Genomic DNA, 27,400 nt, shown 5'->3' with positions numbered 1-27,400 from the left:
TTGAAATGAACTAATCTTTAAAGAAGTGTTTCAGAACTGAGGCCTGTGCTTTGCTACTGCTCTTCGCAACAACTCCCGGTACGTAGAGTTGCAGTTGTCAGCACTCCACGTGCTCCAGTGCAATTTGATCAGATACCGAGGGGGATGGGGACTACCGAATCTGCCTCCATCAGCAAATCTGCCCGAATAAGTACTCAATCGGGCCCCACATCAACGCGTATTATGAACAGGAAAGTTGTCAAGTGCAACAAAATGCACTTGCCTGGGTGAAAATACCATGGAGCAGCCTAAGTTCCGCTGTAACTTAATATTACACCAATAACTGTGAAGCATTAGCAAACAGCTAGCATGTTGCGTTAAACTTGGAACGTTTATGTTAAGTTTAGCTGTGGCCAGGAAGACCAACGTTATCGTACCCGCGATAAAAAAAATAAACATGCGAACATCACTCGCCTACTTCAATACATTGAAGGTAGATTATTTGATTCACGTCACCAATCAACATCAGCAAAACATTACCACTTTGTATCAAACGTTAGTGATAACCATTATTTTTAATGGAGTACGTTAGCTAACTTAGCTCACGGTGTTTTCAGGGCCAGTTAGGTTGACTTAGAAATCTAACTTCAGGGCAAATACACTGCAGTGACAAATAGGGTTATGCAAGATTTGTAGTCAACTTATCCGCTATACTTTTCATGAAATAGCAAATAAGTAACAAACAGATGCACCAGTGACAGCTGTCTGAAATCAACATGGCTAATTCTCGAAAGCTAACTAGCAAGCTAATAGGCCACACCTCTTCACTCTGATTTGTCCTCTCCATGTCCATGTATGAATAACAGAAATTTTCACTCGAGTTGTCAGACATGGCAATTAATCATGTCCAACTTCTAAATTCTACGAACAGTGTTACAAACAACAAAATACATGTTGCATTACTATCTAATATATTACATCACAGCAACCAATGCTACCTATATAGTGAAATGAGCATTAATCAATCGCTAGTTTGCTAACAGGCAGTGAACACATGTAGTTAGCCATGCTTTGTTAGCTAAGTTCTTTAGCTTGCCAGCTAAGTCCCAAGCCTATCCGCTAGCTTAGTCTAACTTAGCAATGGTAACGAGCTAAGTTTAGCCTAACGAAGTTGTGAGAAACTTTCCAAACAAGCCCATCGCCATATGTTACAGTGTCGGTAGGGTAATGTTCCAGCTGATACTGTCATAAAGTTAAGATACACAAACAAACCTGTCTCTTGACTGTTGCTAGTTGTTGGATTGTTGGAGGGGCAAGCATTCTTCTTCGTCCACGGGTTTACCTTCGGTGGAGGTGCCTCGATAACTTTTTTCTTTGCTTTTTCATGAGGATCAGTATTATTGCTCGTGGCATTTTGGTCATTTTCTTTGTTGTTCACGTTACCCTTGTTTATTTCGTCGACAGGGGCGAGGGTTTCCATGATCCCCTGTTTTTGATGTTTTGAATCGACTTTGAGATCTCTGTGCCCCTCCTCGTGGTTGGCTCTATCGGATTCCTGGGGTCGGTCGACGTCTGAGTTGTTTTGGTTCTCTCCACCTAAGCGACTCCCTGTCACGTCGGACTCAACGACAACAACTTCTGTAGACATCGTGCCACGAAAAATCCCTTTCAGGATTTTTCTAAACTTCACAATTGAAAAACGTGTTTTTTAAAATCGACCAACGATAAAAAGTAAAGCGAAGAATTGAAGACGAGCAGATTGTAAACAATTTGAAGTTGTGACACGCCTGCCAACAGCATCAACATATATGATCTAGTAAATACGCCATTGCTATAACCAATTTGTCTAAAAACGACGTGCAACTAAACACTTAACTCTGTTAAAACTTTCCGAATTGGCTGATCTGCAAGTTAGCTACTTAGCTAGCCTCCCTAGAGTAGAGTAACTTTACCTATCACTTTTAATGGCCACGAGTAAACGTACGGCTAAAAGACTTGTTGCTGCCCCTACTGACCACTCGTGGTAAGACAGGCAGGATGGGTGCCATGTGGTTGCCTCAGAGCGGTGAATCTGACGTGGCCTATCCACTGAGGCACCGCTCAAGTGAGCAAGGCTGCAGGAGTTGCTACAACTGTTCTCTAGTTGCGTGGATCATCTGGTTATCACCTCACCTACTGTCCTGTCACCAGGCAACCAACCCATTGTGACATTTCATCTCCAATGTCCAATGCCTACATGATGTTCTTCAGTTGTAGCCTAAAATAGAAATGCACAAATCCATGGTTTCGTTTCTGGGGGAAATAAACAGATAGCTGGCCATTTTCGACGATTTTTATTTTATTTTAAGGATTATACTTTCGTGAAATGTAAATCCATATCTGTTATCAATTAGCCTACTTTCACCACCACGTCGTCACCACCACCACCACGCCATTGTTTGTACATACTTATATGCATAACCTTTACTACTGGAAGTACAGTCATCGTGACTCGTACAGTATCAAGTTGAGTAGCCGTCACATGGTTTTATCACATGGTTTTACTTGCGAGAACAAGACAGTAAATAAAAGATAGAGGCTGCCCTCTGTCGGCAGTACTTTATCACTGCAGACACCACAAAATAAATCAAGCATGTTGTTCATTAAAACAGGCACAGCATTATATCATAACTTCATTGTTATATTTATGAAAAGAATCAGTTAGAATGTTTCACGCTGGCTGATGGTTGAAAGAGCTCAAATCTGATTGCAGGACATGATCAGAAACCGGCCAGTAGTGTCAAGGACATGGTCACCATCAAAAGAGTCAGGAGACCTTGTTTGCTTGCAGCAGCTGAGGGTAGTGATTGTGGTTTTGTGTATATGTAAGGGTGGTCCTAAAATAAGATGAGAAAGACACAAAACACAGGCCTCAATCTGATTGGAGGGTTGTGGTTCCCATGGATATAATGGTCACAGATGAACTCACAGTTTGTCAATTTGTCAATAAAACTTGTGTTTGTCATGGAGGTGACTGGTTAAAATGGATTGAGTCTTCTCCTTGCATCCTTCATTACAAACAGGGTACAGCTTCATATTCTGAGCATTTCTAGAGAATGAACAAGCAGTCATACCTGTGGAGGGCAGATCAGCTTGATGGGATCGGTCAGGCTGGGAATAATATCTTTCTTACCCTCTGGCTGAAACTAAACAGGGGAAGAGGAGGGTTTACCTGGCACTATAGCATTCATGCACAGAACAGTGTCAGACACACACACACACACACACACACACACAGTTCATGTAGGCCTAACCCTTGAGGGCACACATAAAAACTCAGCCTGTGAATAATGTGTTACTTTGAGTGGTTTAAGCTTAAGTGCTGAGATAAATTGTATTGCTGTATCCATATAATAATAATAATAATAATAATAATCTTTATTTATATAGCACTTTTCAAAACAAAGTTACAAAGTGCTGTACAATATCAACATAAATGAAAATGCAAATAAGATATAATAATATAACAATCAAATAATATATACTAATTCAATTAGAACTTAACATAAATTTGAAAAAGGAAAATAAACTTACACTGAAATAAAACTTACTGAAATAAAACTTGACACTGAAATAAAACTTAGGATACTGAAATAAAACTTGACACTGAAATTAAACTTACTTGTATTGTGCGATTGGTCCAGATTTAGACACAATAACACCCCTGGCCCATACACACATCTGCACACTTCTGCACAGTGACACTCACCATGTTGTTCCACAATCCCTTGGCCAACTCTTCATGGCCTTTAATAGTAAAGTGGAAACAGTCAGGTCCAAAGTAGCTGAAGTCAACGGTGCCATCCTGAACAACCCAGAACAAACAGGGCGTCAAAGACATTCAACTTCCAACAAGGTCTGTTTAGTGGGTCTGCTAGAAGTGCACTGTGGCCTATGACCTCACAGGTAATTTGGGAAGTTCTGTGTTGGTGAGATAAGGCTGAAGAACCACTGCAAAGTCATCCTTGAAGAACCGGCCACTGTGGATAAGCTTCTCCAATCTAAGCTGGACACAGTCAATTTGAAATATTAAAATATTGTATAGACCCTTTCAACAATAAAAACAAAAACGGGTTCCTCTGCATTAAGATAACACATGGAATGTTAAAACAGAAGCCTTGTGGGGCCAACTATGATGCTGATAATGGAACTCTCTTGAAAGGGTCTACAGTATAGTATAGTATAGTATAGTATAGTATAGTATAGTATATATACTCTTTTGATCCCGTGAGGGAAATTTGGTCTCTGCATTTATCCCAATCCGTGAATTAGTTAGTTAGTTAATTAGTATTAATTAGTTAGTTAATTAGTATTATTGTATGACGGAATGGAACATGTAAAACAACACAGCACAAGCTAGCACACACACAGTACCTGGAACTCTCGGTTGAGGTCGACAACTTCCTGCAGTTCGGTCGAGTTTTCCTCTGGTAACACCAAACAGGAGCAGAAAGTTCTGCTCACAGAGAGATGTGGAGAGGGACTGTTTTATTCACTCATGACTCATGCTCTTCACACCAAAATCAATGCACAGATATCTAGGGATTTATTTATTCACCCAAATTAAGTATTATTGCGCAAATCTACGAGTGTATTTGTGTGGAAAATGAATGAGATGATGGGGAAACTATGGCGCTCGGATAATAAAGTAATAAAGTCTGATTGCTCAGAACTAATGTCCACTGTCTGCACATCAACTGAAAAGACAAACGATGAAAAGGAATCCATCCTCTCATCACTGACTGATGTTTATTTTCTCTCAAAGGTTGCTTTGTTGCTGATTTTGTTTTTGATGGTTGTTGATGTCCCCAGCCTATAGCAGTATTGCACACCTCTCCTGTGTATCTCTGAAATGACCAGCAGTTTGCACACCTCTCCTGTGTATCTCTGAAATGACCAGCAGTATTGCACACCTCTCCTGTGTATCTCTGAAATGACCAGCAGTATTGCACATCTCTCCTGTGTATCTCTGAAATGACCAGCAGTATTGCAAATCTCTCCTGTGTATCTCTGAAATGACCAGCAGTATTGCACATCTCTCCTGTGTATCTCTGAAATGACATCAGCTTAAGGGAGTGAAGAATCCTACTTCTGCAACTGGCAGCCCAATGTTGGCTTCTGAACGTCCCTCAGTGACTTCATGGTCAGGATTTGCACAACGTTCACAATCAGCCTTGGGACCTGCAGATGGACACGCAAGTGGACGTGGAGCAGAAGTTCAGAAATAGCCACATATACTGTAGGGTGAGGCGCAAGTCTAGCTGAGTTGTATCTAGTGTGTGTATTGACAGGACATTTAAATATTAAAATGTTATGGTCTGCTGCAGTGGTACCTCATCCATCAGCATTTGAAGAGACTCTGTGATGTGCTGGATGAAGTTATCCACAGAGAAGAGTGTCTGGAGGGAGAATTACAGGGGTTATAAAAATGCAATTGACTCCATGCATATCATTAGAGTAGTTTCTAGCTGCACCTATGGGTCTGTGTACTTTGTCTTTGCAGTAATCACAAATGTCATTCATCCCAATGAGGACCGTGACCAGTTTCCAGTCCTCTTTGAAGTTCATGGCCTGAGGGCAAAAACAATATAGATGGAAATGGAGACAATAAAGATTAACTCATACAGATCCATAATATACAATATAGAAATAGCTACTACTAATATCTATAGATCTGCTTCTAATCTGTCCACTGTAATTCAAAGAGAAGGCTTACTGAATAGTTTTTGAAGGTGTCAATCATGTTTCTTGTTTGCTCAGAAAAGTTTCTGGGAAAACCAAAAAAAGATTAGTTACATAAGAGTATATTTTGTACATTTTGTGATAAAACTGCGTGTGCATTTTCGAATGAAATGAAACGGCTGTCCAATAGCTTTCCCACTCTGTCCCTTCTTTCTACAGTCTGCTCTGTCCAAAATGTATCCATGGAGACGTTGCACCCAAAACAGCTTCCTGTGCAATATGTTGTCAATATGATCATAATTGTGATCATAAATCAATAAAAACTTCATTCATTATCAGGCAATTGAATAACCATATCCATGACAATTTGTTGGAGGTCATTTTTTATCATGTCTAACAACCCTTATCAAATGACAAATAAAAACTTGTCTGCCATTTTAGATACAAATGCAAATGTATAAAAGCAAATAATGACAATGACGTGTTTTTGTCAGTCTGCTGCTATGCAGGGAAGGCTCTTTGGCCACGCCCAGAGCGAAAAGCCAACGGCCAACGCGCGCGCGCGCGCGTGTGTGTGCGTGTGTGTGTGTGTGTGTGTGTGTGTGTGCTGTGCAGGGAGGGCTCTATGGCCAACGCCCAACGTGGGGCTCGAACCCACCACCCTGAGATTCAAAAACAAAACAGATCAATAAAAAAATCCCTTACAGACTGTTATGTCCTGTAACAGCCAAGTTGAACCCCGTGTACTCCAAAGGGGCAGGATGTCCATTTATGGTCCACATAGGAGCAGGGCCCAGCACATCTGGATTGAAGAGCTTCACAATATCTGGAAGGGAGGGGGAACTGGTTCATTTCAAATCAGCAACAACAGAACCTGAAACATATAATAGACCTTAACATCCCAACTTACTAGCGAGAGTAATAACATCTTGATATGTCCCATGCCCTCCAATGCTGTAAACAAAGGAAACCAAACAAGTCATGTGACCTATATCATAGAAATATCACACAATTTTCTGGTCAGATTAATGTCAAAAGTAGCCTCTATTAATTATGACCTTAATCAGTAATAGCCTTTGGATGTGACGCAATATGATATGACATGATTTGATGTCTGATTAAGACACAGAATGAGCTGGTTTAAAACAAAGTGCAGCCAAGTCAAAGGCATCAGCTGGACTTTCAAGAAGAAAAAAGTCAAAGGAAAAGTGATGTACCTCCATGAAACATGGCGGTATTCAACAGGTACTCCCAGAACGCTGGACGCATTGGCTGCAATTGCAGTCTGAGGTACAAAACATAAAAAATAAATACAAAAATCAAGAGTGCATGTATGTGGCTGCACGACACACACACACACACACACAGATTATGTTTAATTTGCAGCTATGAGTCTAGGTCTCACCGTCAGTGAATCCCCCAGTGCTGCGATCACTTTAATATCTGCTGGTTTCACCAACTCAACTGAAACCCAAACAAAACCATTGATACCCACGGGCCTTCTTTTCTTTTCTCTGATTGTCTAACATTCTGTAAAGCGCCATGAGACATGTGTAATGTTTTGGTGCTCTATAAGTGAAATTAAAAGGAAATTGAAATTGAAAATATGAGTTCCATGAAATGGCATCGACTGCACTGAAGATGAGAGACACGACGTGGCTGGTTGGCACTCACCTGATGTGGGCACAGAGGAAGATGGGCTCATGTCTGGACACTGGAACAGAGGATGCTGGATGTTACTGGCTCTGATTGGGTCTGGATCCTCCTACAGGAAAAGGGAACCGCATAAATCATGAACAGTGTGTTTTTGTTTGGCCGCAGGGCTCTGTTATATAAGATATATTAGATATATTACATTACATTACATTTAGCAGACACTTCTTGACCAAAGTGACTTACATATGTCAGCTATATTACAAGGGATCACATTGTCCCCGGAGCAACTTGGGGTTAAGTGCCTTGCTCAAGGGCACAACGGTGGAAGCTGGGAATTGAACCAACAACTTTCAGGCTACTGCACGCTAGCCCAGCTCCTTAACCACTACACTACCACCGCTATATACACCGATATAGATCTTATATAATAGATATTATAAGATATATAGATAATATCTATTATATAAGATTGCACAAGCTGTAACAGAAACTGACATAGTAACACAGAGGATTCATACAATGCAGATTTGCCAGTTCGAGTTGCACTTTAATAGTTTTACTCTGTCATGTATTTTAACCAATTTCTTTTCGAGTCTGCACAAATATTCATCATACTAGAAAGGTATTGGCACCACCTGGCACCTGCGCTGCGCACCTTGGTTGATATATCTTATTAGACTTGCCTTCCTTAAACCCTTCTCACTCAAGGTCTTCACAGCTTCCTCAAAATCCTGCAGCCATGTGCTTCCTGGGGGTTATTTGTAAAACATTACACATGGTCTAAACACAGGAACATCACACTAATAAACGTTTACAACCAATGTCATTGTCAGTTTCAGCGCTATTGTGACTGAAGTCATACAGTCTCCACATTCTCAAATGATAATAAACCAACTCAATCCCCAGATATGCACTAAACCATGAGAGTTCAAATAATGATAACTTTTCTCACCTTGTCCTTGAGCACATGTATATGTCACCGTAAGGGCCATGCATAACACAAAGAAGAGCCTCATGCTTGCGTTCATTAATCCACTTACTCTGCCTTTGCACCTGAAGGTGTCTGTTTTGCAACGCACGGCACGCTGCTCTCTGACCAAGTAAAGGGTAGTTTTCCTTGGACCCGCCCATACACCTGATCTAGCCAGGTAATAGTGCAGCTAAATGTCTACTTTAGGTTATGAAGGTCTAATATGGTGCAACCTTATGCAATATGGGGAAATGGGTTACTGGTGGGAAAAACACATTTATGTTACATTTTGAAGTTTCTCACTGTTGTACACGGCCTTCTTCTTTAAAATGGTGTTCATGTGGAAATAGTGATCAGATAACCTAATCATGAGCTGCTGCTCAGTAAATTGTTGTGCAATAAATAATGATTTTATGAGGTTGTATTGAAGCTCTTCTCAGAAGTAGCTTTTGGTGACAAAATATACAGTACATATATCTGTTATCACAAATCCTTTCAGAGACTGCCTTGTAACATTTTGACCAAAAATTTGATCTGATTAATCAGTATGCATACTTACGAACTCTCAGTAATAGGCAAAATTATCAAATGTTTTTTTTTATTAATTCTCATCAGTATGACATGTCAATCATTTACACTTTAAATGTAACACAAGGTAATGTAATAGAATGATACTATAACATTAACATAAACTGTATACGGTAGTAAACATTCTGCTGATACAGTCATGTCATGTCAGCTGGAGAAGATAGACACTGCCCTCTGCTGGTAGGTAAACATGACTGCAAGGTATCAGTATCTAAATACTATAGCCAGGGAAATGAGGAGAGTCACAAGAGCGAAAGTGTGTCCTTTTGTAGCCGCCGAGCTCAGAGCTCTTGGTCTTGTGTATATGTAGGGGTGATCCTACAACAAGGTCAAAACAGGAAATCAAAAACACATATTCAACAAACATATTGAAATGGCACGGTCCCCATGGAGATCACCATCTCACTGTCAATGCTGTCAACATGGTCAGCACCATAGAGGTTTCTATCTAAGGTCAACACTGTCAACATGGTCAGCACCATAGAGGTTTCTATCTAAGGTCAACACTGTCAAAACAGTCACAAAGTATGTTCAACTGAACTTGCTCTAGAGATGACTGATAGAAGAACTTTAAAATATCATTCTTCTTAAAAACCTATTCAAGTGTGAATACAGCTTTAAAGTTTACACTTTAAAAATAGAGCTTTACACTTCAGAGTGTGAAATACAGCTTTATCTTCTGAGGATTTATTCAGAATGGTGCAGATACATTACCGTTGGAGGACAGATGAGTGTCACAGAGTCGGTCAGGTTGGCTAGCTGGACTTTCTCACCATCCTGTTGAAACTATATAGGGAGAGAAGGGATTAAACTCGCACCATGCTCTCGCTTTAAAACATCAGACATTAACATTGTTCACACTGGACACATGAGGGGTCATTCTGTCATTAATTGGCCAGCATGTGTACAGTAGTCTAAGAGTAGTCATGCGTCATGTATTAATATAACTGTCATGAGTCATGGGGAACAATGTTACGAAACTGTGCAAAAGTGCAAATTTTGTATTTAGACACAGAATTAGACCCATGGCCTACACATCTGTAGATCCTCCCAGTCCCGGTTGATTGACAGTAACCTCTGCACAATGCCACCCCATCACTCACCATGTTGTTCCACAATCCTTTGGCCATTTCCTCATGACCTTTGACACTGAAATGGAAGCAGTCCGGAGAAAAGTAACTGAAGTCAACCGTACCATTCTACAAACAAAATCACAAAGAGTGTTAAACAAGGACTTAAAACATTTCTTTTTAGCAGAATATATGATTCTAATTAACCCGGCAAGCTGCTGTTTTTAACCATGATGGCTGCTGCCTTTTATGCTATTTTAATGTGTTTTTCTTTTTTGTCAACTTTTCACTGTTTTGTAGCACTTTGAGATTTGTTGAAAATCTTCATAAATAAAATGTATTATTATTATTATTATTATTATTATTATTATTAATCATAATTATTAATAATTATTATATAAATATTATTATAAATAGTGCATAATCAGCTCATTGTTCAAGTTACAATAAATAAGTCTTCTCTGTTTAATGTCAATAGTATTACTATTAGTGGTAAATGCATAAGATTTAATGACTGTGGAAGTGCTGGGGGGGGTGGGGGGGGTGCAATGTCCTGTAGTCTCAGCAGGTGTCATCGTTATTGCTGGTAGTAGTGCACTATGCCCTTACAGGTAACTTGGGAAGGTCTGTGCTTGAGAGATAGGGCTGAAGAACCACTGCAAAGTCATTCTTGAAGAAAGTTGAGGAGTTGAGGAGTTCCTCTAGCTTAGTCTGTCGTGCAAAACACAAAATGAATATTCAGAAGCATTTCAAGGGCCACCCAAGACTGTCTCTGTCCTGAAATGAGACACCTTTGCACAGCCATAGACTACTAAACATTGAGGAGGTTCTCGTCATTTGTAATTCAGAATTGTCATCCATTTTGGATAAATGTGATGAGCACCAGGGGGCCTAGTGAACTATAACTGAGATAGTGAACCTCATACATGGCATGCTGCCATACAGTAACGTAACATATTGTATGATGAAATATGCATATGAGTACAGGAGCAGAATTAAACAGTACAGAATTGGCAGCTATTATCATCGTACAGCAATCTAGCACATACCTGGAAGCCTCGGTTGAGTGCTACAACTTCTGTCAGGTCTGTAGAGTTCTCGGCTGGTGTCACCAAACAGGAGCAGAAGAGCCTTTAGACAGAGGGAAGATAAGTATAAGTAAGTATAAGTATACTTTTGATTCTGTGAGGGAAATTTGGTCTCTGCATTTATCCCAATCCGTGAATTAGTGAAACACACTCAGCACACAGTGAACACACAGTGAGGTGAAGCACACACTAATCCCGACGCAGTGAGCTGCCTGCTACAACAGCGGCGCTCGGGGAGCAGTGAGGGGTTAGGTGCCTTGCTCAAGTAAAGTCCAAGAAAGAGCTTATGTCCACTGTGGTCCTCTGCACATCAACTCAAAACAAAAAGGCATCAATGATGAAAAGATAACTATCTGCCATCATTGGCTCACAGTGTGTATGGACTGGTCAGTGATAATTGTGTGTGTGGACTGGTCAGTGATAATTGTGGACTGGTCAATGATAATTGTGTGTGTGGACTGGTCAATGATAATTGTGTGTATTGACAGTGAAATACCTTTGTAACTGGCAGGCCACCGTTGGTTCCTGAACCTGTCTCAGTGGCTCCATGGTGAAGATTTGCACAACATTCACAATCAGCCTCGGGACCTGGGAGGAGACAGAACAGTGGAGAGGAGGGGCGTGGACAGAGCCTCAGAAATCTCCAAAATAACAGTATGGTATGAAGAGTATGGTATGAAGAGTATGAGATGAAGAGTATGAGATGAAGAGTATGAGATGAGTATGAGATGAAGAGTATGAGATGAAGAGTATGAGATAAGTATGAGATGAAGAGTATGGGATGAGTATGAGATGAAGAGTATGAGATGAAGAGTACGGTATGAAGAGTATGAGATGAAGAGTATGAGATGAAGAGTATGAGATGAAGAGTATGAGATGAGTATGAGATGAAGAGTATGAGATGAAGAGTATGAGATGAAGAGTACAGTATGAAGAGAGGTAGGATTTGTCTAGCTTGTGCATCATATGACAGGACAACATCTACTTCCTGTGTGATGTCAGGCATTACCTCATCCATCATCATGTGAAGAGACTCGTTGATGCTGCTTATAAAGTTCTCCACAGAGTAGAGTGTCTGGGGGGAGAGGGACACATGTCACACAAGAATGGCATTCTAATTTTGAAATGGATTGAAATGACTGTGCAAGTGACAGTGTATTAGTCGGTAAGAAGCAATTGTACTTTGTTTTTGCAGGAATCACAAATATCATTCATTCCAATCAGCACAGTGACAAGCTTCCAGTCCTCTGTAAAGTTAATGGCCTAAAAGAAAAGACAATACAGAGAAAATGATACATGATAAATAGACACACACACACAAATAGAGTGTAGCCATTCAGAGGGAGATATCTCCAAAGATTGTTAAGGCGGAGCAAGATACTTCGTCGTAGTTCATGTCTATGGGCGCAAAATGGGGATCGAATCCTGTCTGCATAAAGAGGCGTGTCGATGACGTATTGATGAGCGTACATTGGAACCGGCCAACAGCAGCGGCATAAATAACCAGCGCACACCTGATATAAGGTCGATTTTCTCCAGACTGGAATGCTCAAAAATACTAAAAATGTACCTGAAATGTTCAGAAGGCTTTGAGGATCATGAAAACGTGCCCAAAATTCACATTCCTAACTAGAACCAAGACCTTAGCATATGTGGTGAAATTCTGAGCTATGCCCATAGACTTCAATGGAGCAGTCGCTGCCTCTGCTTTGCATAAAGGGAGATTTTGACCCCCCCCCTCATGCGATCCGGGTTCCCGGAAATGGCTCCTGATGAAATATCTTGCTCTGCCTTAACAATCTTTGATATCTCTACACATCTGCTATCCGCTGAGGAGTGAAAAGCACATTTACTGTACGGTAGTCAGAGAAAAACCGGCTTACGGAATAGTTCTTCAAGGTGTCAATCAGGTTTCTTGCTTGTGCAGGAAAGTCACTGTGAAAACAAAAAAGAGTAACTACATACATATGATGAAATGAATGAATGAACGAATGAATGCTGGACACTACATTTCCATAAGGTATCATTGAGGACATTTCGACACCACTGTTATCAATATGATCGTACCACGTAAATCAATATTTCATGCAATATCAGGCAATGGAATAATGTGTCCTTAACCTGCTTCCTAATTTGCTAGAGGCTATTCCTTATCATTTCTAACAACCTGTTGATTATTCTATGAATAAAAGCTTATTTGAAAATGTGTAGATATATGACAATGACATGACCACTTAAATGACAGGAGGGGTCATGGTACTGTATAATAATAATAATAATAATACATTTTATTCAAAGGTGCCTTTCTTGGCACTCAAGGTCACCATACATAAAACATAAAAAAAAAACAGCAGAAAATTAAAATATAAACTAGACTGCATTTCCAGCGGGAACTGCGAAAGTGTGCTTGCCCTGGTCCGGTCACCAACGTGAGCAGACAGTGGCATACGCTATGCTGAACCTGGCTTGATCCAGGCATTGTAACAGTGCCTTTCAGTGTTGGAGCAGTGGCAATATCTCAAAAGCTCTAAGAGAAGGCTATTCAACTATTGGCTTGCGGGTTGAATGCGGTTCGTTGGATTTTACCTTTGGCCTGCCTTCGAATTTAGCTTCTATGAATGAGATCAAATCAATAAAATAAAATGACAGTAGTGATTGGCTGCAAAAATAAATAATGTCACACGTCTTGCGCCTCTCAAACTGGGCTATCAGGTAACCTACAGAGGACTTGAAATTATTAAATATGACCAAGGCATTAAAAAGCTGCTTGTTTGTCAGGATACTTTTTCACTGATTTATTTAAAAGAAATTATGAGCTATGAGTGTGAATGTTATATATTCCATCCCACAAATGATGTTTTACTGGTTTATTTGACAAATAATCTATATGGATTTGCTCTATAAAGACCTTATGTCTGTTTGGGATTGTTTCCTCAAGCTTCCTCATGAGACAATGTGCTGTGTATTGGGGGGGGGGGGGGGGGCAGTGTGCTGTAAGTATGTTGGGGATGTGTGTTGGAGAAGCTTCCTGATGAAATAATGTGCTGTGTAGGTAGGGGAGGGGGGGGGGGGGGGGGGGCAGTGTACTGCAAGTATGGTGAAGGGACTTACTATTGCAAGCAGAGTACTGTATGTATGATGTATGTGAGTGATGACAGTGAAGATGTGTGTGTGGGCGGGAGGGGAGTGGAGCAGTGACTGTGTGTGTGTGTGTGGGTAGGTGGGGGCAGTGTGCTGTAAGTATGTAGAGGATGCGTGTTGGAGAAGATCCTGAAGACAATGTGCTGTGTATGTAGGGAGGGGGGGGGGGGCAGTGTGCAGCAAGTATGTAGAGGAGGCTTACTGTAGCAAGCAGTGTGCTGTATGTATGTGAGGTGATGACAGTGATGATGTAAGTGTGTGTGTTTTGTGTGTGTGTGTTGGGGATGGGGGTGGGGTAGGGGATGGGGGCAGAAAGGCTAGGCAATCAAGGACATGGGTAGATAGATGGAAGAGAAATCAAAAATAATAAATAAAAAGTTCTATGGAGATGTGCAAAAGTTGGAGAAAGTCAGGTGTGTGTGTGTGTGTGTGTGTGTGTGTGTGTGTGTGTGTGTGTGTGTGTGTTTTGACGTGTGATGAAATCAGAAAATAAATTAAAGGTCTGTAGCATAGGGAGAGGGATGTAAAAGTGCTAAAAGTCATGTAGGTGTGTGTGTGTGTGTGGGGGGGGGGGGGGGGGGGGGGTCATGAGTGCTGAGGAGTGAATGAGTGCAAAGTCAGTATAGTGTGAATTCAGAGTTGGGAAATGTTTGAGAGTGCTGAGGAGTGAATGTGTGCAAAGTCAGTATAGTGTGAGTTCAGAGTTCGGATGGCCTGGGAATAAAAACTTCTCCTGAGTCTCTCAGTTCTGGCTTTGTGACTACATAGGCGTCTTCTTGATTTCAGCGGTAGGAATAATCCATTGTTAGGATGAGAAGAGTCATTCAGAATCTTTTGGGCTCTTAGGAGTACTCTTCTGGAATAGATATCTTGTAGAGCAGGGAGTTGAGTTCTTATAGTACGTTCAGCTGAGCGCACTACTCTCTGCAGAGTACTACAATCTCTAACTGTGGAGTTCCCATACCAGGTGATGATGCTACCAGTTAGAACACTCTCAACCGCTGAAGTGTAGAAGGCCTTCATGATGGATGTAGAAACTTTGAATTTCCTTAGCTGACGAAGGAAGTAGAGTCGTTGTCTGGACTTCTTCAGAACATATTGAGTGTTAACAGTCCATGTTAAGTCTTCAGTAATGTGGATACCAAGGTATTTAAAACTTGTGACTCTCTCTACAGGTTGCCCGCTGATCATTAGTGGGGTGTAACTGTAGTTCTGCTGCTTCCTTCTGTAATCCACTACCATTTCCTTGGTTTTATTGATATTCAGTGTCCAGCTGTTAGATTGACACCACTGTGCCACCTCATCAACCTGATCCAAGTAGAGCTGTTCATTGTTGTTACTAATCAGGCCCAAGAAAAACTTCTCCGCTTAGCATCTTTAATAGCTCTACGTAAACTATAAGATGCTGCTTTGTAATCCGTCATATCCCCTGAAATAAGCCCAGCATGGCTTCTGGTTAGGGAAGCTTCGGATCTTTACAGTTGGGATGATGGTGTCAGTTAGAATATTGATGTAACTCAGTGATACTTCCGTAAACTCATTTATGTCAGCAGAGTTCGTCTTGAACATCTCCCAGTCAACGTTGCTAAGGGCGTCCTGTAGCCTGGCTTCCGATTGGTCAGTCCAGCGCTTGACCTCCTTCGTCAATGGGGGGTCCGTCTGACTTCTCTGTTTGTACATAGGCAGTAGGAAAACAGCGGCATGATCTGATTTTCCGAAAGCTGGTAGAGACTTAGCTTTGTAACTGTTCTTGAACTGTCTGTAGCAGTGATCCAGTGTGTTGCCAGTGTGGCTTGATGAAATTCATTCTGGACTCTCTATCCGACCACATAAAAACCTCAGGATACTTCGGTTTGGCTTTAGGGACCCTCTACTCACTACCACGTAAGTGTAATATTGTTTGGAACTGTAGAAGAGGTATAAAAATAGTGTTTTGTAGCGGCGAAATGACATGCCCTGGTCACTTCCAGGCTAACGAGTTTTGACTAAAAACGGTAAAATCAAACTTTCTCAAAACACATCCGAATGACATGATTTTGATGTCAACTCAACGTATGGTCTCACAATCATCCGTAAATTGATCAAAAGTGCAATTTACTCCGGATAATTCCTTTAACATTAAAGGAGAATTCCGGTGTGATATTGACCTAAAGTGTATTGAAACATGATACCGAGTGTGAACGTATGTCTCATAGCCCATCTCGACTTGTCCCCTGCACTCCAAAATCTGGCGCTAGTTAGCCGATGCTACCAACAGCTTTTTCAGTAGTGGTGCTTCGGCATCGGGCTAGCCATGCAAATAAATCACTGTTTTACACACATTTACGAGGCTCAATGTATCTCCACACTTCATTGGTAGACTTCCGAGGGCCCTGACATTTAAAACGAGACATTGAGAACTTTGAAAAAGCACTGGTAGTTTACTTACAAGACGATTTATACAGACAGTATCTTCACGAAGTTTAACGTTTGCAGCCATCTTGAATTTAGTCACGATAAGTCGAGCAACGAGTAAGAATGAACAGGTATGATAAGGGATCAGATTCCAAAAATAATTCAGTGGAAATGCATGGATTCCAGTTTCTTCCAGTAGCAGCAACTGGAATCCATGCATTTCCACTGAATTATTTTTGGAATCTGATCCCTTATCATACTTGTTCATTCTTACTCGTTGCTCGACTTATCGTGACTAAATTCAAGATGGCTGCAAACGCTAAACTTCGTGAAGATACTGTCTGTATAAATCGTCTTGTAAGTAAACTACCAGTGCTTTTTCAAAGTTCTCAATGTCTCGTTTTAAATGTCAGGGCCCTCGGAAGTCTACCAATGAAGTGTGGAGATACATTGAGCCTCATAAATGGGTGTAAAACAGTGATTTATTTGCATGGCTAGCCCGATGCCGAAGCACCACTATTGAAAAAGCTGTTGGTAGCATCGGCTAACTAGCGCCAGATTTTGGAGTGCAGGGGACAAGCCAAGATGGGCTATGAGACATACGTTCACACTCGGTATCATGTTTCAATACACTTTAGGTCAATATCACACCGGAATTCTCCTTTAACGTGACATTTCCTGCTTATTCTTTCGTCAACTCCATGCTTTTAGGAAAACAATCTTTTTATCATAGTTCCCTCTTCAATGAGCGATTACCAGCTTGTTTTTGTAACAGAGATAGCTGTTTATTGTCCCTAGGTTTACAGAAACACCTATTCATATTAATACGTATGGAGTGCTGCCGACCACTGTTCATTACATGGCCCAGAATGCCTTGCATGTCAAAACAACACAGTAAAACCTAAATGCCCGTAAACATATGAATTTGCATACTTGTAACATTTTTAATAATACTCTCCCATCATGATATTTAACAATAATAAAAAAATTATTTTGAATACCGTCAATGTGAAAATAACTGTACTACGTCAGCAATAAATAGCTAATGTTCTCCTTACCATTTCAGTTCATAAGTCCATACTATCCCATGGCTGAGCAAGGATTTCATGATTGGGCAAGGCTGCCCAAAGACATTGTGCATATTTGGAAGGCATTGTGATAAAAGTGCAAATGTGAAAGGTGATAGTTACCAAATATGGGTGGGTGGTTTGCCAAATGCTGGAAACTTTTGGAATGTTTTCTTTTTTTTTTAGCTTATGCACCCTCATATTAGTCCCGAGTTCAAATACAAAATTTGGTATCGATATGTGACAGTGTTCCTGAGATATGGATGACTTTCTGTTTCAGAGCTTCGCCGCCGATTTCGTTTGGCTGTGACGGGCAAACGCTTTCGAAAATCAAAAATCCTTCTAGTAACTTTTGTGAGGCTTGGTCCAAGGATAATGTACGTCAAGTTTCGTGGCGTTCGGACCAAATTTGTGACCTGTGAAAATTTAGTTTTGCTTTCTGTTCAATACAATATGGCGGACAAACGACACGCCCACCTGACGTCATCTTCGCGAGCAACTTACACCGGTACTGACCGAACGTTTTAAAGTTGGAACAGTGGCTCTGTCTCAAAGGGCCTAGGCGCTAGAGCTGACAAAAAATTAGGGAGACGGGAATAATAAAACTTAAGAAGAACAATAAGCGTGCTGCTTTCAGCAAGCACACTTAATAAAACATCAGAATAAAAAGGCAATTGTCATCAGGTGGAATAGGCAGATGTGTTTTGAGGTGATTTGAAATGGGGGAATGAGTCAATGTTTCTGAGTTGGGTATTTGAAATGTGGGCTGAATGCTCCAATCCCCATGGTGATGAGACAGGTGTGAGTGCTCTGCTCTCCATGGTGGTGAGACGGGCAGTGGGGACAGACAGGTGTGAATGCTCTGCTCTCCATGGTGGTGAGACAGGTGTGAATGCTCTGCTCTCCATGGTAGTGAGATGGGCAGAAGGGACAGACAGGTGTGAATGCTCTGCTCTCCATGGTAGTGAGACAGCTGTGAATGCTCTGCTCTCCATGGTAGTGAGACAGGCGGTGGGGACAGACAGGTGTGAATGCTCTGTTCCCCATGGTAGTGAGACAGGTGTGAATGCTCTGCGTGAATGGCCTTAAAAGTAAACAGGAGGACTTTAAAGCAACACCAAAAAAAGTTCCCTCTGTCGCACGCACGCTATTTGTTTATCCAGCACCGGCTTTGCAAATAACAATGTCCACACACAAGGTAAAATATGTTGCACGATTTATGAAAGTACGATGTATTGCAACATCAGATGCAAGTCAAATTTGTAGTTTCTTATGTCTCATTCCATTGAACTACAGACCCGCTACCCGATCTGGCAAACTTACATAGTGCGGTTATAGCCAATAGAGGGCCGCAAAGCGAATGCAGAAGTGCCGTTCACCCTGTTACAAGTTGATGAACCACTGAAACGATTTTGGAAACATTATTTTAAGGTACAAAAAACTCTTGGTGTTGCTTTAAATTGGATCCAGAATTGAACATTGTATGGTGGACGCTGGACTGTAACAGATCAATACAAAAACCTTACCGACTGTTGGCTCCTGTAACAGCCAGGTTGAGTCCGGTCTGATCTAAAGTTGTGGGTTGTCCAGTCACACTGGACGTAGGAGAAGCGCCAATCACATTCGGGTTAAAGAGCTTCACAATATCTGGAGAGGAAGGAGGAACTTGCTCATTTTCAGCAAACCTGACTATCGTGAAACTCCATCAATCATGAACACAATAGACCAGGGGTGGGCAAACTTTTTGGCTCAAGGGCCACATTGGGTTTTGAAAATTAGCCGGTGGGCCACACAACAACCCCCCCCCCCCCCACCACCACCACCACCACCACAACACACACATAAAAAAAATACATTTCTTATAACCTATAATTTAGCATGAAAAGTATTTGTTTTAAAATATGAATTGCTTTAAAATACTGCTAATTTTATGCTGTTTAACAAATGTATAAATTGTGCACTGTCGCTTTAATACGTAAGGGATAATGTATAGAACGCCAGTCATTACTGGGAAAATAAGTCCCGACAGGGCGAACCGGACCCCAACGCGCAGCGGAGTATTTTCACAGTAATGACCGGCGTTCTATACATTATCCCGCTTATTATACGGCTACTTGCCAAAACGAAATAATAAACTCCCCACGATATGACTTTAGCCTACATAACCTAGCCTATTTGTTACCGTTCATCGTGGCATTTGCTGAGAAACAAATAGTTCGCAACACACGCTGCTGAACTTGAATCAAACATATTTTAGAACACAGCTGATCAATCGTCTGCTTTCACGTTTGAATGAAGTTCCAGTCCTTGCGTAGTGATATGAAAGACATTAATCAGAAGCACAAAACCCGTTGCCATTGACAGCGGTGATTATATACTTTGCCGGTGATTTATATAGATTTAACATAGGCCTGAACGTTGGGAAGGCCCATTCATGTGAATGGGACGTTCTGCAGCACTCAGTCGCTTTAATTCACGTTTATTGCTCAATGATCTTCTGCCTGCTCCGCTATAGCTAGTGCTGTACCTATGGCTGGGCCCTCTCACAGTTTTTAAATGGTCAGTAGTGGGAACTACTGTTGCCTTTATGATTTCCTTTTAAAAGTTTCTTATAAGAAGGAGATATCAATTATCAACAATGACAAGCCAGCTGGAACCTGCGGCTCTCTCTCCCTCTCGTGAGTGCAGACGCGTTCCCAATTAAATGGATCGCATAATGTTCACGTTAGATCTGCTGCAAAGGAAATAACTAAGAGTTAACTTAGTTTAACATGATGTTATCTCTATTTAACATGATGTTTTGACATTGACATTGTAAATGTTCTCTAAGGAGAGTGAAAAGCAGTTTGCAGTAAAGCTAACCAACGTCGTCTCTATCGCAGGAGAAAAATAGCGAGCAGCCTGATAACCAAATGAAATGCTCGGCAGGCCGGATGAAAGTGCTTGGCGGGTCGGATCCGACCCGCGGGCCGCAGTTTGCCCACCCCTGCAATAGACGGTTTCATTTACCTTCCTGAAACAGAAGACATCAACATTCCAACTTACTTGCGAGGGTGATAACATCGTCATATGTCCCCTGTCCTCCAATGCTATAAAAGAAAACATGAAAACATCATGAATCATGAAAAAAATCATGTTTATGACCATGGGATAGAATATAACATATAATACCACACAATCAGAATCCGATAACATTCAATCAATACCCTGTTGTCAGATTAATTCATTCCACACAATCAGAATCTGATTAACATTCAATCAATACCCTGTTGTCAGATTAATGCATTCCACACAATCAGAATCCGATTAACATTCAATCAATACCCTATTGTCAGATTAATGCTGTGATTATGCTATATATACACTGTGACCTGACTTCATGAAATTGATTATATTCAATAAAATATATAAAGTTTGTAATTTCAGAAAAAGCACTTTAAAGTTACTCTACCTCCATGAAAGTTGGCGATATTCAATGGGTACTTCCACAATGCTCGATGCATTGGCTGCAACACCAGTCTGAGATTAAAAAAAATACAGAAATGAAAAACAAATGTACACTCTCTCGCTCTCTCTCTCTCTCTCTGTCCCTCTCTCTCTCTCTCTCTCTCTCTCTCTTTCTCTCTCTCACACACACACACACTCACACACACAGGCTTGGACTGGTAATCTGTACAACCAGGCAAATGCCCGGTGGGCCGGTCCACATGTGGCACAGAAGACACAGAAGTGGCGTCTCGTCTTCATTTTTTTTATTCGCGTTTAGACGAGCATTCTCAGGGGGAAATCTTTGTTTATATGAAGACGCAAGAGTGTGTGATATTCGATTGGATATGCATTCCAGACCGCTGGGTGGTGGTGTGATAGAACCCCGGTACGTCACACGCAGACATTCTAATTTGACAGTTTAGCCAGAGAGGTAATCGAGGATCTTTGGTTTAGCCGTTTAGACGGAGACGCAACCCGGGTCGTCTTCAAAACTCTACACTCTGGAAGGAGTCTTCAGATTTGTGCGTCTTCAAGCCCCGATGGCGGGGTCGCCGTGTAAACGAAAGGCACTTATGATAAAATATTTTGTCGTCTTCCTTCACAATCGTTCTCGTATAAATGGCCCCTTAGACTAGGTCTATTTGCGGCCCGTCATGTAGGCATAGGCCTAGCCTATAAATGCAGTTGCATCCATTTGGCTTGGGGGGTGACAGGTCAATCATTTTGGCCTCTTCATGACAGATTCGGTGTGTGTTACGATCGCGCCCCCCTGCCCCACCCCTCAAGTGGATTTGTCCAAGCAGCCGCTAGGTTTGTGGGGAAATATAGCCTACGAGTGCATGGTAGCCTAGTAGGTGCCCTCCGATGGCTGGTGTTCACATCATCACAGTTTAACCGTAAACAGCAGAGGTCTAGTTTTATTCCATAAATATATTGTTTTTATAGACGTTAGTTGCACCCGCTACCAAGAGCTTCCATTTACTGCACCATGTAGGCTACTGTAGTGCGGTTCTGTCAATATAAAAAAAACTACGGGTAGTCTACAATTTTCGCACAACTTGGTGGAAAAGTGTAGCACAGGTTAAAATCCAATAATTTTTGGAGCTGATCCTACTCAAAAGGAACTTCAAAGTATTTCCCATAGTATTTCCTATAGTAGGCCTAGCCTTTTAGCTCACAACGACAGTGAAAGTGAAACTTGGAAAGTGGAAGTCTCTCCACCGAGTGTTACATTAAATGCACAATCATTCGCGAGTCGATGCAGGTAAAAAGTAGGCCATCAACTGGTAGGTTAGTAATGAAAGTAGCCTAATTTTGCAAAATGTGATGACGGCACACAAACTTGGGCAAAAACGTTTAGTAGGCTAGGCTATACACTTGTGGTAATAGCCTACAGTTAATGTGAATCGCGGACTATAACCAAAGTAAAGGAGATTTGCACCAAATTAAGACTGTGGTTGTGTTTCTACAACATGTTGGCACAAAACGTAATTTCTGTCAACTATGACGATGTCCATGTTCAGTAGCCTATATTTTTTAGTCAAGCAGTGACGTGGTTTAATGCATGGGGTAACATGACGTGAGACAGACAGAATATGAGACTGTCTTGCCTATCCCTGAATCCTGTCCTTCTCAAATCACTTTAAAATGGTGTGATTAGCAACCAGAATTTAAAAAAATCCCAGAGAGACACCCCCGGACCCCCGTGTTATTGTGATTATAGGCTATAGATCTAAACTCTAAATGTTTAATGTTTGGGTTCAGTTTATGAAGTGTTGCTACAGCATAATAGGCCTACTGGGTGTTTGTTATTTATGGGGGGAATCAGGGGGGGATTTTTTTTGGGGGGGGGGGGGTCGTCGGTCCAGTGGTGGGCCAGTCCAGGAGAAAATTGCCAGGGCCGAATTTTGTTCCCAGTCCGACCACTCACACACACTCACACACACTTACACACACACACTCACACACACTTACACACACACACACACACACACACACACACACAGCACAGAGTCTCGGTCTACTTACTGTCAGTGAATCCCCCAGTGCTGCGATGACCTTGATATCTGCAGCTTTCACCAACTCCACTGAAACCCAAACAAAACCTTTCTGTAAAGCTCAATGGAGCGCCATTCACTGCACCATTGAATCGAAGAAGATACATCTGAACAGACCATCTGAGTCTGTACTTAAACGTATTCATTTGGCAGACGCGATTGGCCAAAGCGATTTACATGTCAATACAAGGACTAGTCTCCCCAGAGCCACTCAGGGTTAAGTTAGGGTGACCAGAGTGTCACAAGAGAAAACACTGCCTCAAAAGGCTATTTTGAACTAATGTGTGAACGACAGAGAGAGACGCAATGCAAATTCGCTGTAAACACATTTGAGGCTCTAGAAGAACAAAATCCTGGACGATTTTTAGGTCTCAAAAAGAGGACTTGTCTGGGAAAAAGAGGACGTCTGGTCACCCGAGTTAAAGCACCAAAGAACTTTCCCTCTGTCGTACGCATATGCTATTTGTTTATCCAGCACCGGCTTTGCAAATAAAGATGTCCATAGACAAGGTAGAATATGTTGCACGTTTTATATATAAAAAAAAGTAGCCTACGATGTATTGTGACATCAGATGCAAGTCAAATTTGTAGTTTCTTATGTCTCATTCCATTGAACTACAGATCCGCTACCCGATCTGGCAAACTTACATAGAGCGGTTATAGCCGATAGAGGGCTGTGAAGCAAATGCAGAAGTGCCGTTCACCCTATTACAAGTTGATGAACGACTGAAACGATTTTGGAAACATTATTTTAAGGTACAAAAAACTCTTTGGTGTTGCTTTAAGTGCCTTGCTTAATTGCACAGCAGCCACCTGAGGCTGGGGCAGCAGCATGAAGTGGTCGACACTCACCTGATGTGGGCACAGATGAAGAGGAGCTCATGTCTGGACACTGGAAAGCACGCGGATGTTTGAAGCTCCTCGCTCTGGACCTGTCTGGGTCCACCTACAAGAGACGAGAAAAGGAACAGACAAGTCATCAAGAGCCTGCTCCATTTCCCATCTCATACACAGGTCATCAAGAGCCTGCTCCATTTCCCATCTCATACACAGGTCATCAAGAGCCTGCTCCATTTCCCATCTCATACACAGGTCATCAAGAGCCTGCTCCATTTCCCATTTCATTTCCCATTTCCCATCTCATTCACAAGATTTTCCTACCCAAACAGAATCTGCGTCAGTTAGTTAGTCAGCTACTTATATGATGCCTTGGGTGTGACTTGTGTTTAGCTAGAGGTGAACAACAAAGCGGCAATGAATGTGGACATTCCAGTAATTAAACAACAAATGGGTGTCTTGCTATGGTTTATTGTAAATGTACATCATTCAACAATAACAAACAAAGAAACCGATGAGTAAGTCATTGCAGAGGTGTTTTTTTTTTTTTATTAACTATTTTTACTATGTGTTGATTTAGGCCCTACCTGTTTAATTGATTGTTTTTGTTCTATTTTAATCCAGATAGATAGATACTTTATTGATCCCCAAGGGGAAATTCAAGTTCACCTTAAAGGACTCTAGAAAAGACTGGATCCTGGAGTGGATCTTTCATGTGTCATGGTGACTGTGCAGACAAATGACGCGTGGCAAGTGTGTCATTTATATGGACCTAAAAATAACCAAAACATAAACAAACAAACACATCTGGAATATCCACATTCATGGCTGATCTTCCATCACACCTTATTTCCTGAAAGGTTGACTCCAGTTTCACCTTTACACCCAGCCTATATAAAAGGATAACGTCAGCGCCTATCTATATCCCACCTATGGTCAATGGATATAATTGATGATGACAAAAACAGGTAGGGGCATTTGCCTAGAGTCCCTTTAGCCTGGGTGTTCCCATGCTGCCTTGCGCGCGATTTGATTCACGCTGCTAAGGCAGCCTGGAGACCATGGAGCAAATTTTCGCCTGAGATAGGGAACCAATCACAGAACAGGGGGGAAAGCAAGACGATGATGAGCTATGCACAGACGCATTTGATAGACATCCGTGGCACCCAATAAACGGATATGGGCATTTTTTTCAAATACGAGAAAATGAACGTTTGGTTCCCAGACCACATCTCATTGAGAAGTGGTGGCGCTAGCCAGGCTAGAGTCCCTTAATTATACCTATGATAATAATGGAGAATATACATTAAACACATTATTATTATAGTTTTTTTTTATCCAGCCACAGTCACAAATAGCCAAAGACAGAACATCAGGCAATGTCACCTGAACCAACACATGCAACATGTGAAATGGACTCTCATGTTTATATTATTTTATTCTCTCATGTTTATATTATTTTATTCTCTCATTATTCACCTTTATCTCTTCTCTAAATGTTGACATTTTAAGCTTTGCACAAACAATCCTATGTCCCATGCTGTCTGTGTGTGGACAAATGGATTTCTCTTGATTCTTAAACACAGCTTTCCAAGTTCCATTTACATTCAAGTTCAAGGAATATACTGTATGTCTTTCACCAACCCTTTAAACAAAACAATCAACGAGGGTCACTTAACAGCTGACATCATAATCCAGAGTATAGTCATGGAGTTTTGGCAGTCAGGCTGAATTTAAATACTTTCTTTCATTTAATTACTTTCTTTACTTGATCCGTTACCTCACATCTTATTTGACTGACCTTTCTTAACTCCTCCTCACTGAAGTTCTTCACAGTCTCTTCAAAATTCTTCAGCCAGCTGTTTCCTGAGGGGACATTTATTGCACATTATAAACAATAATATGAATGATGGAAGGTGTTTAAGGTTATATTTTACACAACAAATGTAATGTAAGTTTCAGCACTTTTGTACGCAGAGGAGAAATACAGAAGTCCACTGTAGAGCCATGAAGAGAGCTCAGGAACACGTTGGTCCTTCTGTTCCCTCTCACTCACCTTGAACACGTCTGGAGGTCGTTACGAAGATCACACAGAAAGCAAAGAGGACCCTCATGACTACATACAAATATGTTCAGTTCCACTGCTCGTCTGTTTGTAAAACACCTGACGAGTGATAAAGGTGTGCACTCTGACGGAGCAAGTTTTACTTGACTAGTGTGTGACAGAGACAACAAGGAGGCGGACTTTTGCCCATCAACAGCCCCCTCTGCCCTGGGCAACTTCCTGTTAAGGTGTCCATAGTAACATTGCTATCAGTTACTAAGTTCTTCAGAGTGGGGATGGATTGACACTGATGTTAGATGGCAGCCACTTTGGACAACACTCTCTGAGATATAACAGGCATGTAATGAACGTGTGCACTGTGGTTGTACAAGGATACAAGGATACAATGAAGTTTATTGTCACATGCATATAGTTACTGGAAGTAAGAAATGCAGTGAAATTATGTCTGGTGTCAGCCTATTTGTGCATTAATGGGGGGGGGGGGACTCTTTAACCCCCCCCCCATTAATGCACAAATAGGCTGACACCAGACATAATTTCACTGCATTTCTTACTTCCAGTAACTATATGCATGTGACAATAAACTTCCTTGTATGATGTATGTGAGTGATGACAGTGAAGATGTGTGTGTGGGCGGGAGGGGAGTGGAGCAGTGACTGTGTGTGTGTGTGGGTAGGTGGGGGCAGTGTGCTGTAAGTATGTAAAGGATGTGTGTTGGAGAAGATCCTGAAGATAATGTGCTGTGTATGTAGGGGGGGGGGGGGGCAGTGTGCAGCAAGTATGTAGAGGAGGCTTACTGTAGCAAGCAGTGTGCTGTATGTGAGGTGATGACAGTGATGATGTAAGTGTGTGTGTTTTTTTGTGTGTGTGTTGGGAATGAGGGTAGGGTGGGGGGTAATGGGGGCAGAAAGGCTAGGCAATCAAGGACATGGGTAGATAGATGGAGGAGAAATCAAAAATAATAAATAAAAAGTTATATGGAGATGTGCAAAAGTTGGAGAATGTGTGTGTGTGTGTGTGTGTGTTTTGACGTGTGATGAAATAAGAAAATAAATAAGGTCTGTAGCATAGGGAGAGGGATGTAAAAGTGCTAAAAGTCTTGTAGGTGTGTGTGTGTGTGTGGGGGGGGGGGGGGGTCATGAGTGCTGAGAAGTGAATGAGTGCAAAGTCAGTATAGTGTGAATTCAGAGTTGGGAAATGTTTGAGAGTGCTGAGGAGTGAATGTGTGCAAAGTCAGTATAGTGTGAGTTCAGAGTTCGGATGGCCTGGGGATAAAAA

At 41.5% G+C, this 27,400-nt stretch overlaps 3 protein-coding genes across 6 annotated transcripts in view; all 3 read right to left on the bottom strand.

The window, feature by feature from the left end:
- The window catches only part of larp1b (La ribonucleoprotein 1B), a 37,296-nt gene extending 35,144 nt beyond the window's left edge, over positions 1–2,152 (bottom strand). For 2 of the 4 annotated variants that reach the window (XM_042084278.1, XM_042084296.1), the window contains exon 1: positions 1,252–2,152. In XM_042084278.1, the coding sequence (XP_041940212.1) occupies positions 1,252–1,627 (376 nt within the window). In that variant the 5' untranslated portion in view covers positions 1,628–2,152. The remainder of the gene's footprint in view (positions 1–1,251) is intronic. The other 2 variants (XM_042084286.1, XM_042084307.1) reach the window with 1 other exon arrangement.
- Positions 2,153–2,638: 486 nt separating this feature from the next.
- On the bottom strand, positions 2,639–8,824 carry LOC121703874 (phospholipase B1, membrane-associated-like). The gene is made up of 16 exons (XM_042084321.1): positions 8,309–8,824; positions 8,040–8,104; positions 7,375–7,465; positions 7,106–7,164; positions 6,918–6,985; positions 6,611–6,654; positions 6,406–6,526; positions 5,735–5,786; positions 5,509–5,589; positions 5,352–5,417; positions 5,108–5,199; positions 4,393–4,474; positions 3,923–4,024; positions 3,728–3,823; positions 3,093–3,164; positions 2,639–2,855 (listed from the first exon to the last, which is right to left on the bottom strand). The coding sequence occupies exons 1-16, from the start codon at positions 8,382–8,384 to the stop codon at positions 2,739–2,741; spliced, it is 1,284 nt and encodes a 427-aa protein (XP_041940255.1). The 5' UTR covers positions 8,385–8,824; the 3' UTR covers positions 2,639–2,738.
- Positions 8,825–8,907: 83 nt separating this feature from the next.
- On the bottom strand, positions 8,908–26,242 carry LOC121703877 (phospholipase B1, membrane-associated-like). Its single transcript, XM_042084337.1, has 16 exons — positions 26,114–26,242; positions 25,859–25,923; positions 24,073–24,166; positions 23,192–23,250; positions 21,126–21,193; positions 20,720–20,763; positions 19,201–19,321; positions 12,956–13,007; positions 12,255–12,335; positions 12,082–12,147; positions 11,569–11,660; positions 11,034–11,115; positions 10,594–10,695; positions 10,018–10,113; positions 9,629–9,700; positions 8,908–9,232 (listed from the first exon to the last, which is right to left on the bottom strand). Exons 1-16 carry the CDS (start codon positions 26,169–26,171, stop codon positions 9,119–9,121), a joined length of 1,266 nt encoding a protein of 421 aa, XP_041940271.1. The 5' UTR covers positions 26,172–26,242; the 3' UTR covers positions 8,908–9,118.
- Between the last annotated feature and the right edge of the window lie 1,158 nt (positions 26,243–27,400).

This window comes from Alosa sapidissima, chromosome 1 (genome assembly GCF_018492685.1).
Source record: "Alosa sapidissima isolate fAloSap1 chromosome 1, fAloSap1.pri, whole genome shotgun sequence".
NCBI lineage: Eukaryota > Metazoa > Chordata > Actinopteri > Clupeiformes > Clupeidae > Alosa > Alosa sapidissima.
This window is presented reverse-complemented; position numbering and strand designations above follow the sequence as displayed.